The 15,767-nt window shown below is 37.1% G+C and overlaps 1 protein-coding gene and 1 non-coding gene across 2 annotated transcripts; one reads left to right on the top strand and one right to left on the bottom strand.

Annotated features, from left to right (window-relative positions):
* The first annotated feature begins 2,473 nt into the window (after window positions 1–2,473).
* LOC106417944 (disease resistance protein RRS1B-like) lies at window positions 2,474–7,845 on the top strand. Its single transcript, XM_048762349.1, has 4 exons — window positions 2,474–4,312; window positions 4,904–4,984; window positions 6,180–6,948; window positions 7,244–7,845. The coding sequence occupies exons 3-4, from the start codon at window positions 6,193–6,195 to the stop codon at window positions 7,622–7,624; spliced, it is 1,137 nt and encodes a 378-aa protein (XP_048618306.1). The 5' UTR covers window positions 2,474–4,312; window positions 4,904–4,984; window positions 6,180–6,192; the 3' UTR covers window positions 7,625–7,845.
* Window positions 7,846–12,126: 4,281 nt separating this feature from the next.
* On the bottom strand, window positions 12,127–12,233 carry LOC125590875. The gene has a single exon (XR_007326877.1). It is a non-coding gene; the product is annotated as a small nucleolar RNA R71 (small nucleolar RNA).
* Between the last annotated feature and the right edge of the window lie 3,534 nt (window positions 12,234–15,767).

Consider the following 15,767-nt stretch of genomic DNA (forward strand, 5'->3'; position numbering starts at 1 on the left):
AGGAGGCACGTGCGAGATAAAATGCGAGAATTGGTCTCGCTTGTTACCTAGTGTGGAGAGATCAGCGAAATCTAGAAAATATATTTGATCAAGTATTATCATGGGAGCAAACCTTTCCATGAATATGAATTGAAGTTTCGAGGAATATGATCTGACTAAACAGAATACAACCATCAGATTATTTTAAAGTTTAGTTGTACTCTTCTATGAACCATTCAACATAAAAATGAAGAAGAAGAAGAATAAGAAGAACCATTCAACATGTCATTGCGTATCTTCAATAGTCACCAAATTACATTTGTTCCACGCAAGCCGTATCTATTTATAACCAGCAATTTGAGTAATTGTTTTATAGTATATAGTGTGTTGTTCTGTCCTTGTTAAGGCTGTCTATGAGCTTATTTCATTTGATGTGGTGGCATAAGACGACAATGGGAAGACAATAGTTGACATTAAAGTAAAATGTTTATTAACAACACAATTTGAATGTTTGTTGTTTGAGTGGAAAGTCTTCGAAATTTGAGTTATGACGTAAGAGTGAAAGCTAATTTCAAGGTTTTTCCGGGAATTTCCTTTTTCTTATGTGCATGTTTTTTTCCCCTCATGTGCATGTTTTTTTCTTTAACATCAAACAACTATTTTATTATTCAAACTTGAGGTGGTCTATGTAATTAGACCGGAATAGAACAACCAAAACGTAAAATAAGTATAAATATATATGTATAATAACTGTAGTGGACAATACAATATATCAACTTCTCGACGCATTGGTCGATTTCTCTTGTAATTTTTTTTCTTAGTCTAACTTCATTTTTTTTTAAATCAAGAAGCTTTGAACGAAAACTAGTAATTTTCCCAAATTCAAAACTACATTATGTAACATTTGGTAACTTCTAATTTCTGTATAAGGCATTCTTATGATTGAGCTAACAACACTTGGTAATCTAACCTAATTTTAAAATAGAATTACAAACTACTAGAAACTACAAATATATATCTATACTATTAAAGCATAATCTTTATTAGGATTTTGACCTTAATTTTTGAACTTATTTACAATGCAATGCCACTGTCTTTTTTTTTTTACTTAACAAAAGATTTTGGCCAACATAAATACAACCCAAATTATTGATTTTACGGTTTGGAAAAAAGAAAGATATCAAAACATTTACTCCTCTTTCGTAGGAAAGTAATATGTCATCAATTAATATGACACCAAAATATGGTGCCTTAAGCAACCATTATAAAATTAACAGTAAGAAGGGGGGCGGGAGAGCTTTATTTCGGTAATCATAAATTTAACAAATAAAATTGGAGGCCCCACTCCGAACATAATAATCAAAATAAAAAATTTTAATAATAGAGTAATCGTGCTGATAACGTGTTATAATTATATTATATTGTTTCATCTTGTGTTTCATATTTTATTAACTATAGTACAGGTTTTACGTAAATAATAAAGAAATGTTGCGTATAGAAAGAGGGTAATAACATTGAGAAGACGAAGTATAACAAAGAAAGAAAGATGATTTTATTATTATCGTTCGAAATGGACACCTTACAAATCAATCGAAACGTTCAATTTATAGAGAAGATATGAGACATATTTCACTGTGAAACATTAATAATTAAGAAGATATGAGACATATTTCACTGTGAAACATTAATAATTATGGGATCCACTTCGAAGATAATACGTAAACATTTGCAACAAATGACAAATTATTCCCGACGAATTCTTGTTTGTGAGAATATTTGGCCAACAAAGTAAATTTCGTCAGAACCAACAAAACTTAATTCTTCGGGAAAATACAGATTAACAGGACTTTACAAAACTTAGGGCATTACTGGTTTTCACGCTACCACTCGAAAACACAGTTTTAACGGTTGGTAGAGGTTATTGGCGTTTTGAAACAATCCCAAAGAACACTATAAATTGCTTCAAACCGTTTTAAACCTCTTAAAATCAAAAGCTGGTTCCAGCTAGCGTTTACGGCTGGGGAGGTTAATTTTTTTTTTTATAAAAAATAAAACTAAAAATATTCAATAAAAATTTAAATTGATATAATAAAAATTGTAAAGTGTATATATATTATATTTTAATTTATATTATAAAACTTTAAAACAAAATATTTTCTATAATTTTTTAAAAAATTAATAGTATGATTTTATAAATGTAAATTTTTTATATTTATTATAATATTATAATTTTTAATACTTTTATAATTATATAAAATGTAAATATTGTTAATTTATTATTTAAGAGCTGTTGTATTTGGTAGTTTACCAATCATAAGAGTTCTGCAAACGCACCAATTTCTAATCGTAGTACCAGTCGTACAAATATCTAAAAACGCTTAAACCCGCAACCACCCGCATCCTCAAACTCCCGCAACCGCACCCGCAACCGGTGCGGCTACACCAGTCAGGCCCTTAGCAGTTAATTAAGAATACTTAAGCTAATTAATTTTGTAGAAAAAATAAAAGTAAAAATCTAAATTGTAAAGCATATATAAAAATGAAATAATACATAAAAGTTGTATAAAATAAAAGAAAAAAGTTACAAGTTTTGAAATCTAAAAAAATAAAATTCCTAAAGAAAGAGTTATTTCATCTTGTCCATCATAATTTGATTTATTTTCTGAGTTTTCGCCACTTTCACCATTTACCGCCATTTGAAGAAGGATTGTAACATTTTTGGTCTCGAAAGCTGATATTGGCTCATTTTTTTTTTTCAACTACTCCACAATCTCAGGATCACTATACAAGTTTTGTGAAGAACAAGCAAAGCCAAGCCCTTTCTCAAAAGGCAAGTTTATACTACCACATAGTATTTTCAAATTATCCCCAAAAATAATGACTCTATTTCGATATTTGGTTCAGTCAGTTTTTTGTTGAATTCTAAAATACATTCAGAAATATGGTTTATGTTTTTGGTGACTTGTTGAAAGAGTTATCTAAAAAGGCAAAGTCTAGGCTCTGACTAATTACAAAAAAATGGATGTTTTATTGATGATAATATCGAGAGTAAACGATGAATACAAAGAATATCTGAAGACAAGAAAATATGACTGTATGGAGAATATAGTTTAGCGATGGAGAAAATTGGATCTCCATTTCCTGACTTGTCATCCTTCTTTTATAGGTCTTTGGAGGCATATACATGATCTCGACGTGGATCAAGTGTCTTTATAGTGGTCTTTAATGCTTTTAATGTCCTTACGTTATGTTTTGACTACCCGAGGTAGTCGTGTTAGAATCTTCTAGCCAGCTGGGGTGGACCTTTGTGGACATATGGTTCTTTCTTAGGCTTTGATGGGGTTTGATTTGGGATTTACTACGTTTTGATTTAGATCTTGGAGGGATCTAGAGCGGGTGAAAAAGAGGCTCCAACCATATCCCCCACCCCCGGAGCCTGACGTGTCACATGTGGTTAGGTGAGTCGAGTATCAAATCCAACTTAAATGACGTATTTGAGACCGTTGGTCTGCTCATTCTAAGTTCCGGTTGGAGATTCCAGTTGGATTTCATTCAAGTTAATTACGGAATTTTGATTATCAAACACGTTTTTCGAAAATACAAATCGTTTTTGTCGTAGAAAATTATTGCGTTCTTCAGGGTTTCGAGCTTGAGGCATAAAACTCTTTATTTTCTTATATCAAAAGCTAACTCATTTTATTTCATTCTCGCCTTCTGACTTCCTTCTCTTATCGTGTTTCTGTTTCTTGATCGAAATAAAATTGATGTCATCTTCCGTGATAAAATGGCGAATGACCTTCTTCCTGCTGTTCTTTTGAAAGTGGCGGTTCCAGTTTTGTCGTTAGATGACGACGTACCCATCGCTCGCCGTAGGAGACCGGTAGTTAGTTTTTTGTCTGAATCAAGCGCTGATGCAATGCTAACCCTAGCGGGGTGGTTTCTTAAAGGGATCTCGGCCTCTCCTCTCACTCGATGTTCCTTACTTGGAAGTCATTGAGTTAGGAGAAGTCTGTTTCCGATTTGAGAAGGGATTTTAGGATTTCTTCTGAAGTGAAGTTTCGTTTACCCCTATCTTCCGAGGTTTTTTAATCTGCTCCTCTGAGATATCTTATCATGTATGGGTTGTTTTTGCATGAGTTTCACTTGTGGTTTCCGCTTCCGTGCCTTTTGTTGCTCTAATGCCACATATGTGGTGTTGCGATCTCCCAGCTAGCCATTAATGGTATCTGTGTTATAGTTGGCCTTGCCATTCTGGCCGGAGAGCTTGGGCAAACCATGAGTCCTGAGTTTCTTAAGCCCGTGACTACCTTCAAGTCGATACTCAAGAAAGCCGGTATGTATTGTATTTCTGGCAGTCCCTAGATCGATTGTCGCTCCTCCTCTAGAAAGGTGTCGGATTGGAGAGCAGAACTTGTCGTGTGGGATATGTTTTTGAGATAATAAGTATCATCAATATATACTCAATTTTCTTCAAGCCACTTCATCAAGTGTTTCACAAAAAAAAAATGATACCTTAGCACAATTCTTCTTTTTATTCTGTAAAATCTCACAAAATTACTATCCTCTTATTATTTAACCAAATATATTAATAAAATATTTAGTTGTCCAAAAGTATTTTTATAATCAATAGTACATTTTAAACTCCAATCCATTAATTTTTAAAATCGTAAACAATTTTTTCACCATAATTTTGTAAAAATAATTGAATTAATAAACTTTGTTATACTAATATATTTTTATTTTAATAATTCAAGATTAGTTTTTCTTTTCTTTAAAAAAACACGGTAAGTAACATTGTCATCATCTACATGTATCTCATATCATTTTAACATTTAATTTTAATATATATATATATATATATTGGTCTAAAGTGTATATTAAATATTATTTATCATTTTGTAATGACGAAGGAAGGTATTACCAGGTCACATATATAATGACGAAGGAAGGTTTTACTGGACTCATCAGCAGTATTACCAGGTCACATATATAATGACGAAGGAAGGTATCTGTATATAGGAACTACAAATTGGCTATAATTGTTTCCTTAACTAATGTTCTATATATTAAAATCTATTAAATAGAAATTAAATATTTTTGTTTATTAATAACAAATTATAGTAAAAATTTAACAATATAAATTAATTTCATGTAAGAAAGTAAATGCAAAAACCATATTATAAATTCAATCAGTAACATTTATTATAAATTTATAATCAATTATTTGGGTAAGATGATTTACTTGGCCTTCAAAAATAATAACACATAAAAACTTCAATCATGTATATTTTAAAATAATAAGGATTATTATTATGTTTTCACTATATATCTAATTTAAGATAATCTTTCTATTACAGTGAATCATGTATTTTCTTTTCGCTTAGTTTAAATCAACAATTCATAGAAGTATAAAAGAAACGAAAGTACCAATAAATTCAATACACAAACATTCAAAGAGAGAAAATATCTATGTTTTTCAAGTTAAACCTAAACAACAGCAATTCTAAGAAACTTCATTTTACTTACTATTATAATTAACCAAAGTACAACACAAAATACTGGAAGAACATTAACATGCAGTGGCTACGCTATGAGTTATATTACAACAGATCATACTGTTATCACCTGTTGTTAACTTAGTCTTCTTTATTTTTTGCCTGACTTGACCTAGTCAAATCCTTTTTTTTAAATTACAAACTCTTCTCATATTTAATATGATATTCACATTTTGACATTAAAAAAACATTAACATGCAATTGACCCTAAATATATTATTGATGTACTTTACATTATGTTTAGTTTTTAGAATATAAATGAAGTTTACAACAAGCAATTGATCCATTCCATTTCCAACCTTTTTCAAAAACAAAAAAAAAACAAAAAAAGAAAAAAGAAAAAAAAAAAAAAAAGAAAAAAGAAAAAAGAAAAACAATATTCAAAGAAAAGCATAAAACAGTTATATTTTCATGAAAAAGTGAAACAAGCTTATTACCCGTAAGAATAACAAAAAAAAAATATTGAAAGTTAATGTTCCTTCGAACTAAGAATAACTTAAATGTTCAAATATTCATTATATTAGTAGCTCATTTAATTATCCGCCCTAACCCAAGTTTTAAATAAATACGTAGAAGATCCGTACTTCTTTACTTTTTAAACGCAGCTCCGAGGAATCATTTACATGAATAATTTTCTTTTTGCAGTGAATACAAATTTATGAAAGAGATCGCCAGGGATGTGTGTGAGAAGCTCTATCCAACGGAAGAGATCGGGATCCACAGGCGGCAAGAGGAGATAGAAAACTTGCTATGCAAGCAACCATGGGGCGTCCGCACTCTAGGTATTTTTGGTAAGCCTGGTATTGGCAAGACGACTTTGGCTATAGCCCTCTTTCGCCATATGTCTGGTGGTTATGATGCTTCTTGCCTCATCAAAGATTTTGACACAAAATATAATGAGAAGAGACTTACTGCTTTAGATACTGACTACTTGAGTGAGACTCCAATGGAGAAGTTTGACCTAAACTGTATTGATTCAAAGCCGATCCTCCGCAAGAAAAGGGTTCTTATTGCTCTGGATGATGTGCAAAATGCTCCGGATGCAAAGTCGTTTCTTGGTGGATTTGACAAGTTTGGTCCAGGAAGCTTGATCATCATAACCTCCCAAAATAAACAAGTTCTAGAGGAGTGCCAGATGAGTGAGTTTTATAACCTTAAAGGTCTAAATGATGACGAAACTCTGGAGCTGTTCACAAGGTGTGCCTTTGGAAATATTGTCATAGAAGAAAATCTTATGGATCTTTCAAAGAAAGAGATTCAGAGCAGCAAGAAAATGGTGGAAATGGTATCGACATTGCCTGATGTTTGTGAAGTACTCATTGCAGAAAACAATTATATACGGTTGATCCCATATGAAGAATACAATGAGGCCCAAGAAAATAAGGAGTTCCAATCTGATAACGATGGTGTATTGGTATGTCAAATTCTAAGCATCTATATTATTCATTTTTAACACTTTTTCAAACATCTATATATATATAGTTTCAACTTCAGTTTAAAAAAATATGAATCGAATAACATATTTGTTTCAACTTATGAATATGACTAAAAACACAAGATTCTAACTTAAGTTTGTAAACATTGATTGAATAGCTCAAGTATCTAAAATAACACATTGCGATGTCAATGTAATAATGTATCTTTAAATTTTGAGATTTGGTAGCCTGTCTTGATCATCTCTTATCTTTTCTCTTTTGTGTCTTTCTCAGGCCACTAGAGATACAGATCTCATAACACTGACCACATCAGACTTATGCTCCAAGTCTTATCCTCAGAAGAGCCTGAGAGCCAGACTTTACAACCGCTTCTCCAAGTCCATACCTCGTAATCTAAGGCTTTACCGATTGGATTATAACTCCATGATCAGATCTTTGTCTGAACACTTTCAAAAGCACCATGTTCTAGTACAAGGAGTTTCTAGTCAACTTCAGAAACTTAGTCAAAGCTTTTCAAACTCACGGGACCACGATTTGCTAGAGCAAAATCTCCAACGTCTACTTACTCTCTCTGGTGGTTGCGACAGGATTAAACGTGTTCTAGATTTTCTAAGAAAAATTAGAGAATTGAATCGTAAAGGGGAAGAGAACTGAAGATTAAACTTGACCGAGATTATGCTAATGGCATGGGCCAATATATATCGTATTAAACTCAAGTTGGATAGAACTGGAAAGAAAAAAAACATGTCCATAAACTGTATATATCCAATTTCTTGAAATCTTTGTCAAATAATTTGGATTGCTATATATCAATAAGTTGTATAACATGTAAAAATGACTTATGTTTAATATCTGGATATATGTTAATTTGAACATTTTTAAATGAAATAAAATTTTGTTTAGTTTGGACACATTTTCCAAAATAAAATCATCATGTGTTTATCTAGATTTATTCGTTGTTTTGTTTTACCATTGGGCATTGGCCTTCGTTAGGGGAGATATGAATGTTGTGAGCAAACGAAAATCAAACACGAAAAATTCAGAACACTTTAGAGAAAAAAATATGATCGAGGCAAACACATGTGTTAACATTATACTATCTCAAAAATTGATATTTATTTCTCATTTAAGAAAATATCCATATCTCCCAAAATCACTTTTCCTAGTCTTAAAGACAGTCCAGCTCAACGAATGTGATATTTTACAAATGCACTGAGATTTAAATCACTTACAAAATGAACACTGAAGGAGTAGCAATTTTATTAGTTACGAATGGAATAAAGCGGCAGTCCACCGGGGATAGATATCGTGACGGCAACTACTACATCTGCCACTAAAGTATAAAGTTGATATTATGTTTAAGATATAGATTAGCCATAGGCAAAAAAAAGTCAGACCAAAGAACATGGGTTTGTAGTGGTTAAAGCTTGCTTTTAAACCCTTAGTCTCATGCCGAGATTGCTAATATCCCATTTCTTCTTGTCCAAGACTTCATTATTATTCCGAGAAGACGACTTAGTTGCAGGCATGCGTTCTCTGTCTTCTCTTGGTGCATCAAATCTCCGGTGGTCGGTTCTGAATTTTTCAGAGAAAACACATGGAGTGGTTAAAACTTGCTTTTAAACCCTTTCTCTCATGCCGAGACTGCTACTTCTTTATCAGACGAGACCCTCACGAGTCTTCGGCTTTGAGAGACAGATCTTCTCGTCCATTTCAAGTCTTTGCCTTGATCCTTGTAACCGAGCTTTTTATTTCACTGTGGATTCAAAATAACCTTAACGCTCTTCTTCTCAAGTGACCAAAAAAACTCATTCTTCCCCAGAGACGAACAAATATACTTTCGCCTGGTCTGAGTTCCTCTCCCGTTGAACTTCCATCAGCGCCTGAACCATTGTCCTTCGGTACTGCATCAGCCTTTGCATCGCTACTAATACCATTATGAGGTTCACAAATCAATTGACTTGTTTCAGCGTTGGCATGCCAAGAACCATTATCAGATTCACAAACCAAACTGAAACCGCACTTCAGCACCTCACATTTTTCATCCTCAGAAGTACCATCTGTGACTTCAAATTTGATGGAGGCTTTAGTAGGAACACGCCTCATCTCACCGTTGAACAAGCTGGTGAAGCCAATAAAGACGTGGGTAGACTTGATCGTGCATTGTTGTTGATTGTCTGTCTCGGATAAATCTCCGATATGGAAATTGAAGAAGCTAGAAGACGTCTCGGCATTGTTCAACTGGCATATGCATTTTAACATGAAGTTGTTGTTCTGGATTTTGTAGTTTTTAAATGAGACAACGGCACATAGAGCTATGCCAACAAACCCATTGTCACGCAGATATGGAGGCAGCTCTCGCTCTAACACTGCTCCAGAAGTTTTGTTGTCGAACCATGCAGGAACTACACTTCCAGGAAAGCAAGTGGCAGCCAAAGTTTCAAAAGCAAGACCCTGCATGGTAAAAAATATAACTCATTATTGAAAGATTACTACAATACAAACTCTATAAATTAATAAACATGATAAATTAATAAAAATGGAAAAGTAAAAGAGTGGAGCCAAAGCGGGAGAAATACCTTGTTGTGGCGATTCAAAGCATCTGATGAGATCCGGGTCTTATTGTGAGCATAGCATATTATTTCATTTTTGGCGACGTGCTCCAGTGTCTCGCAGTTGGTGAAGATAAATGAGGAAGGACCCTTCTCCATTGGCAAAAGTAGAGCTAAAGGACTCGCTACTGTTTTTAGCGAGATGCAACCATGTGCATTTAAGTACTGAAGATTGGGTGGCAGCGTTAAAAGTGATGTGAGATGCGTGCAATACCTCAAGTCCATCCATTGCAAGTTATATAGTTCGCTGATGCAAGGTTGCGGGCTTTTGATCATATCATTCCTGCTTAAGCATAGACGCCGCAACATGGACAGGCCATTCATCTGGAGTGGCTCTTGAAGTGGCTTTTCAACTGAGGTCCCATCAAGTAGTAAAATCTGTAGATTTTCCATGGTCTCCTTAATTTTAGGAAAATTCCTAAGCCTTGAACAACCAGAGAGCGTAAGTTCTTCAAGAGCCTTCAGTGATATTCCGTGTTTTTAACGGTTTTAAACTCGTTTTGGAGCAATTAAATGGTCGGTTTTAATTAATGTTTTGGTCTATTTGATGCGTTTTGGTGTTCTTAAGTGTAATATGCAGGTTACTAGATAGCTTGAAAGAAAAGAACGCATTCGGGATTTATTCAGAAGCAAGATAGACCGAACAATGGACCGAATGAAGTATTGATCGCACAGGACGCGAGATCGACCGATCCAGTCAATGTGGATCGACCGATCTTATGCTTTCATGCACTAGATCGACCGATCCGGCATATGTGGATCGACCGATCTAAGGCTCTACGGGCTCCACACGCACAAACGAGCTTTTCACTCCTTTTTACCCACTCCCCTCAATAATTCAGAAAAGAACTCGACCTTTGAGACTCAGAAAAGACCAGGGGCGACCAAGGAGGAGATTTACAAGTTCTAGAGAGAAGATTTGAGTGTTTTGTACTTGTTTTGGTGTGATTTGTGAAGATTTGTAAAGGAGTTCATCTCAAAACCATTTGGAGAAGATCTTCTGAACCTTTACTCTGTTTTAATACAATCTTATCATGTTTTCTTCATCAAAATCGTTTTGTTCTTGCTTAGTTATGTGTGAGTAGTCATCTAGTTGGGTTTAGGGGTTCTCATAGGGGATTTCTTGATGTTTTGATCCATAAAACGTGTGTAGACTAAGGGATTACGTTTTGGTTCTTCATCTAATGGATTTCTTACTGCTTGAACTGAATTGATCACTTAGTTCATGATTTCAGATTGTTTGATGCACCGAAAGTGATTGTTTGAACTTCCGAAAATACTTTAGATGAGCAAAGTGTCCTTAACCCTCGGAAGTTGATGTTATTGCGCTTTGTGAACATATTGAACCTGTTCTTAATGCTTGTTTAGAAATTGAAACTCAGCGGAAGTTAGTGTGGAGATTTCTATAACATAGAGAATTAGCGCTACGGAAGTAGGTTAATTCTAATATCGTGTTTGAGTTCTAGACGGTTCTTAATATATCCCTGTGTCTTCCATTAATTGTATCTTGATTAAAAAGAAATCCCTGAGAATTCCCAATGCCCAACGTTTGTTTTAAAATAGTTTTCAAATCGTTTAAATCATCTTTTTACATGCTTGTTTATGTTTTGTGACACTAAGAAAATTAAATAAAAACCATCAAAAATATATCTTGATTCGCTGTAGCTATTAACTTGTCTGCAACTCTACGTGTGATCATCGGTCCCTGTGGATTCGATCCCGCATTACTACTGCGTACTTTACTGTGCACTTGCAGTTAGATAATCGGGTTAAAACTCGACACATCAAGTTTTTGGCGCCGTTGCCGGGGACCATTTGGTCACCCTAGAGTTAATGATCAGTTTAAGACTATAGCATTTTCTTTATTTTGTCTAATGTTTCTGTCTTTCTCTTTCTGTTTGTGTTTTCAGGTGAATGAGCGGATTTCATACTAGAAGCAAAGGATCATCGAATTTAATACCTTTGGAGTTAGAGCTCGGCCGCCTAGAGAGACAAGTGAAAAAGAAAAGACTTGAGTCCGCTGAAGAGGTTGAAATGGCTGAACACCAAGAAGACAAATTTCAGGACAACCCGCAAAATCCAATTCCTGTAGATGAACGAGAAGGCAACAATGCTGGTGATAATCAGCAGGCTGGTGTAGCTGCAAGACAACAGGCTGGAGACTATGGCATGCCTAGGATGACGCTTGCACATTATGATACACCAGATGCATTCTATGCCGATCGTTCTGGGATTCGCCCACCTCCCATTGAGAGAAGAGACTTTGAGATCAAGACTGGTCTCATTAATTTGGTGGAGAAAAATCCGTTTCATGGAAACCCGTCTGAGGACCCGATGTATCACTTGGAGCATTTTGAGCGAGTCTGTGACACCAGCAGACATAATGGAGTTCCTCAAGGCGCTTTGAAATGCAGGTTGTTCCCGTTTTCCTTAGCTGATAAAGCTATCAGATGGTTAAAGTCCATCCCTCCAGGATCTCTTACTACATGGGAAGAGACAAGAGCTGCTTTTCTACAGCATTTCTTCACCAAGTCAAGGTCCACATATCTGAGAAGCAGAATTGGAAGCTTTCAGCAGCTTGATTCAGAAAGCTTTCATGAGGCTTGGGAGCGTTTCAAGGAGTACACACAGGACTGCCCTCACCATGGTTACACTGATGTGAGCTTGCTGAACATTTTCTATAATGGAGTTCATGAAGAGAGTCAAGATGCCATGGACACAGCAAGTAATGGTGATTTCATGACCAAGACTGTTGAAGAAGCTTACACCTTGCTGAACAACCTGTCATCCAGCAAAGCAAACCGCAAGTCAAGGTTTGACACCAGCCAGAAGGGTGTTGGTTATGAATCCAAGAAGATAGATGAGCTGAATGCCAAGATTGAGATGCTTCTCAAGAAAGATCAGAAATCTGTGAAATTTGTGGAGGAGCAAGGCTATCGTTCCTCACAAGAAACTGTTGGTGATGATTCAAGTGATATGCAGGCTGATGTGAACTACATTGGTGGTCAAGGAAACTACAACAGAGGCTACAATCAGAACCTTGGGTGGAATCAAAATCAGCAAAATAATCTGTCTTACCGGAGCAACAATGTGGAGAATCCACAACATCAGTCCTACCCTCAGGCAGGAAACAGGCAGAACCAGAATCAGAACCAGAGTGTGTTCAACCAAGGATTTCAGAACAGAAATCAATATCAGGGGAACAACTCGGGCAACTCAGGATTTCAGCAAAGGCAGCAGTACAACAACTATCAGAATCAAGGAAATGCCTCTTCGTCACAGCCTTCTCAGGATAACGAAATTAAGAAGATGCTGCAAATGGTGCTAGAAGGTCAGAAGAATAGCACTGCAGAGATAAACACCAAGGTGGATAACATGTATGGAGAGCTTAATGGGAAGTTCGAAGCTTTGAACACCCATTTGAAAGTTTTGGAAAAGCAAGTTGCTCAAACCGCCTCCAGCAGCAGAACAGCACCTGGATTTCTACCAGGGAAGTCAGAGACGAATCCCAAGGAGTTTGTGAATGCTGTAACACTTAGGAGTGGAAAAACGATTGAGGGATTGAATGAGAAAGAGATCGACCGATCTCAAGAACAGATCGACCGATCCAAGGGGAAGGAGATCGACCGATCCGGTCCATCTGGATCGACCGATCCCGTGTCGACGAAGCCAAATTCCTCTGAACCTGAAGAGGTGTATGTGGCGCCTCCTGCTTATGTTCCTAAGGCTCCATACCCATCCAGACCAAGGCAGAAGATCAAAGAACGTGAGTACGAGAAGCTAAAGAACCTTGTTGGGGAGTTACATGTGAGATTGCCATTTGTTGAAGCGGTGAAGATGGTACCTTCTCTTAAAAGGTACATGAAGGAGATTCTTACCGATAAGATGAGCCTAGAGCGGGGTGTGTTGATGCTCAATGAGGAGTGTAGCGCAGTTCTACAAAATGTCATGCCTAAAAAGCGTGAAGATCCCGGAGCATTTGTTCTACCATGCCGCATTGGATCACTTACCTTTGAGAAGAGTCTCTGCGATCTGGGTTCAGGAGTGAGCCTAATGCCTTTCTCTGTCTCTGAGAGGCTAGGCATGACGAACTACAAACCTACAAGGATCTCCTTGGTCCTTGCTGACCGATCAGTGCGAAGACCAGTCGGTGTACTAGAAAACATCCCTGTTGGTGTTGGAAAGGGATATGTGCTTACCGATTTTGTAGTTCTGGAGCTGGAAGAGGAACCTAAAGATCCTCTCATTTTGGGCAGACCGTTTTTAGCTACTGCTGGAGCCATGATTGATGTACAGAATGGGCATATAGACTTACGTCTAGGAGACATGGCGATGAGATACAATGTGGAGAAGGTGCTGAAAAATCCGACTATTGATGGACAGACTTTCTGGGTTGATACATTGACTGAACTGGTGGAGGAAATGGATGAAGAGTTGCACACTGATGATCCTCTACAAGTCGCATTGACCCAAAGGAGAGTGAGTTCGGGTTCATGAACCAAGAAGTGGTTGGATTTTCTGAGATTTTGGATTCAGCCTCACCGATTGAGAAGCATGTCGCCTATGTCAGCCTTGAAGACTCAGGCACCGATAAAACCGTCAAACCGTCATCCTCCCAACCAGATTGGAGTGAGGAGAATGCTCCAAAGGTGGAACTTAAAGCCCTCCCAGCTGGGCTGAGGTATGCATTCTTGGGACCGAATTCCACATATCCTGTTATTATTTGTGCTAACCTGAATAATGTGGAGACCGCTTTGCTTCTTTCAAAATTGCGAAAGTATAGAAAAGCATTGGGGTACTCTTTGGATGATATTACAGGTATTTCTCCAGATCTTTGCATGCACAAGATTCACTTGGAGGATGAGTCAAAGACGTCCATAGAGCACCAGCGAAGACTGAATCCCAAACTGATGGAAGTTGTGAAAAAGGAGATTCTAAAGCTGTTGAGTGCAGGGGTGATCTACCCAATTTCAGACAGCACTTGGGTGAGCCCGGTTCATGTGGTTCCTAAGAAGGGTGGCATCACTGTCATCACAAATGAGAAGGATGAGCTGATTCCTACCAGAACAGTCACAGGGCATAGGATGTGCATTGACTACAGGAAGCTAAACTCAGCCACAAGGAAGGACCACTTCCCACTTCCTTTCATTGACCAGATGCTGGAAAGACTAGCCAACCACCCCTACTACTGTTTTCTCGATGGCTACTCCGGGTTCTTTCAGATACCCATTCATCCAGACGACCAAGAGAAGACAACATTCACCTGCCCATACGGTACTTTTGCCTACAGGAGAATGCCTTTCGGATTGTGCAATGCTCCTGCCACTTTCCAGAGATGCATGATGTCGATCTTTACTGATCTTATTGAGGACATTATGGAGGTTTTTATGGACGATTTCTCAGTCTACGGTTCTTCATTTAGCGACTGCCTTGCTAATCTGTGCAAGGTGCTGGAAAGATGTGAGGAGAAGAACTTGGTGTTAAATTGGGAGAAGTGTCATTTCATGGTGAAAGATGGCATTGTTTTGGGTCACAGGATATCAGAGCAGGGTATCGAGGTTGACAAAGCAAAGATTGAAGTTATGACCAGCCTACAGCCTCCCAGGACAGTGAGGGATATTCGGAGTTTTCTGGGACATGCCGGTTTCTACAGGAGGTTTATCAAAGACTTCTCTATGATAGCGAGGCCACTCACCCGTCTGCTGTGCAAAGAAGCGAAGTTTGTTTTTGATGCTGACTGCCTCGCTGCGTTTCAGATTCTCAAGAAGTCTCTAGTCAGTGCTCCCATTGTGCAGCCACCAGATTGGGACTTGCCATTTGAAATAATGTGTGACGCAAGTGATTACGCGATTGGAGCTGTTTTGGGGCAGAGAAAAGACAAGAAACTCCATGTGATCTATTATGCCAGCCGAACGCTTGATGATGCTCAAATCAAGTATGCTACCACTGAGAAGGAGTTGCTGGCAGTAGTTTATGCTTTCGAGAAGTTCAGGTCCTATTTGGTGGGCTCGAAAGTAATTGTGCACACAGATCATGCAGCCTTGAAGTACCTGATGACGAAAAAAGATGCTAAACCGAGACTCTTAAGGTGGATCTTACTCCTACAGGAGTTTGATATTGAGATCAGAGACAAGAGAGGAGCAGAAAATGGAGTGGCAGATCATCTTTCCCGAATGAGAGTGGAA

Source organism: Brassica napus, chromosome C7, assembly GCF_020379485.1.
Source record: "Brassica napus cultivar Da-Ae chromosome C7, Da-Ae, whole genome shotgun sequence".
Taxonomy (NCBI): domain Eukaryota; kingdom Viridiplantae; phylum Streptophyta; class Magnoliopsida; order Brassicales; family Brassicaceae; genus Brassica; species Brassica napus.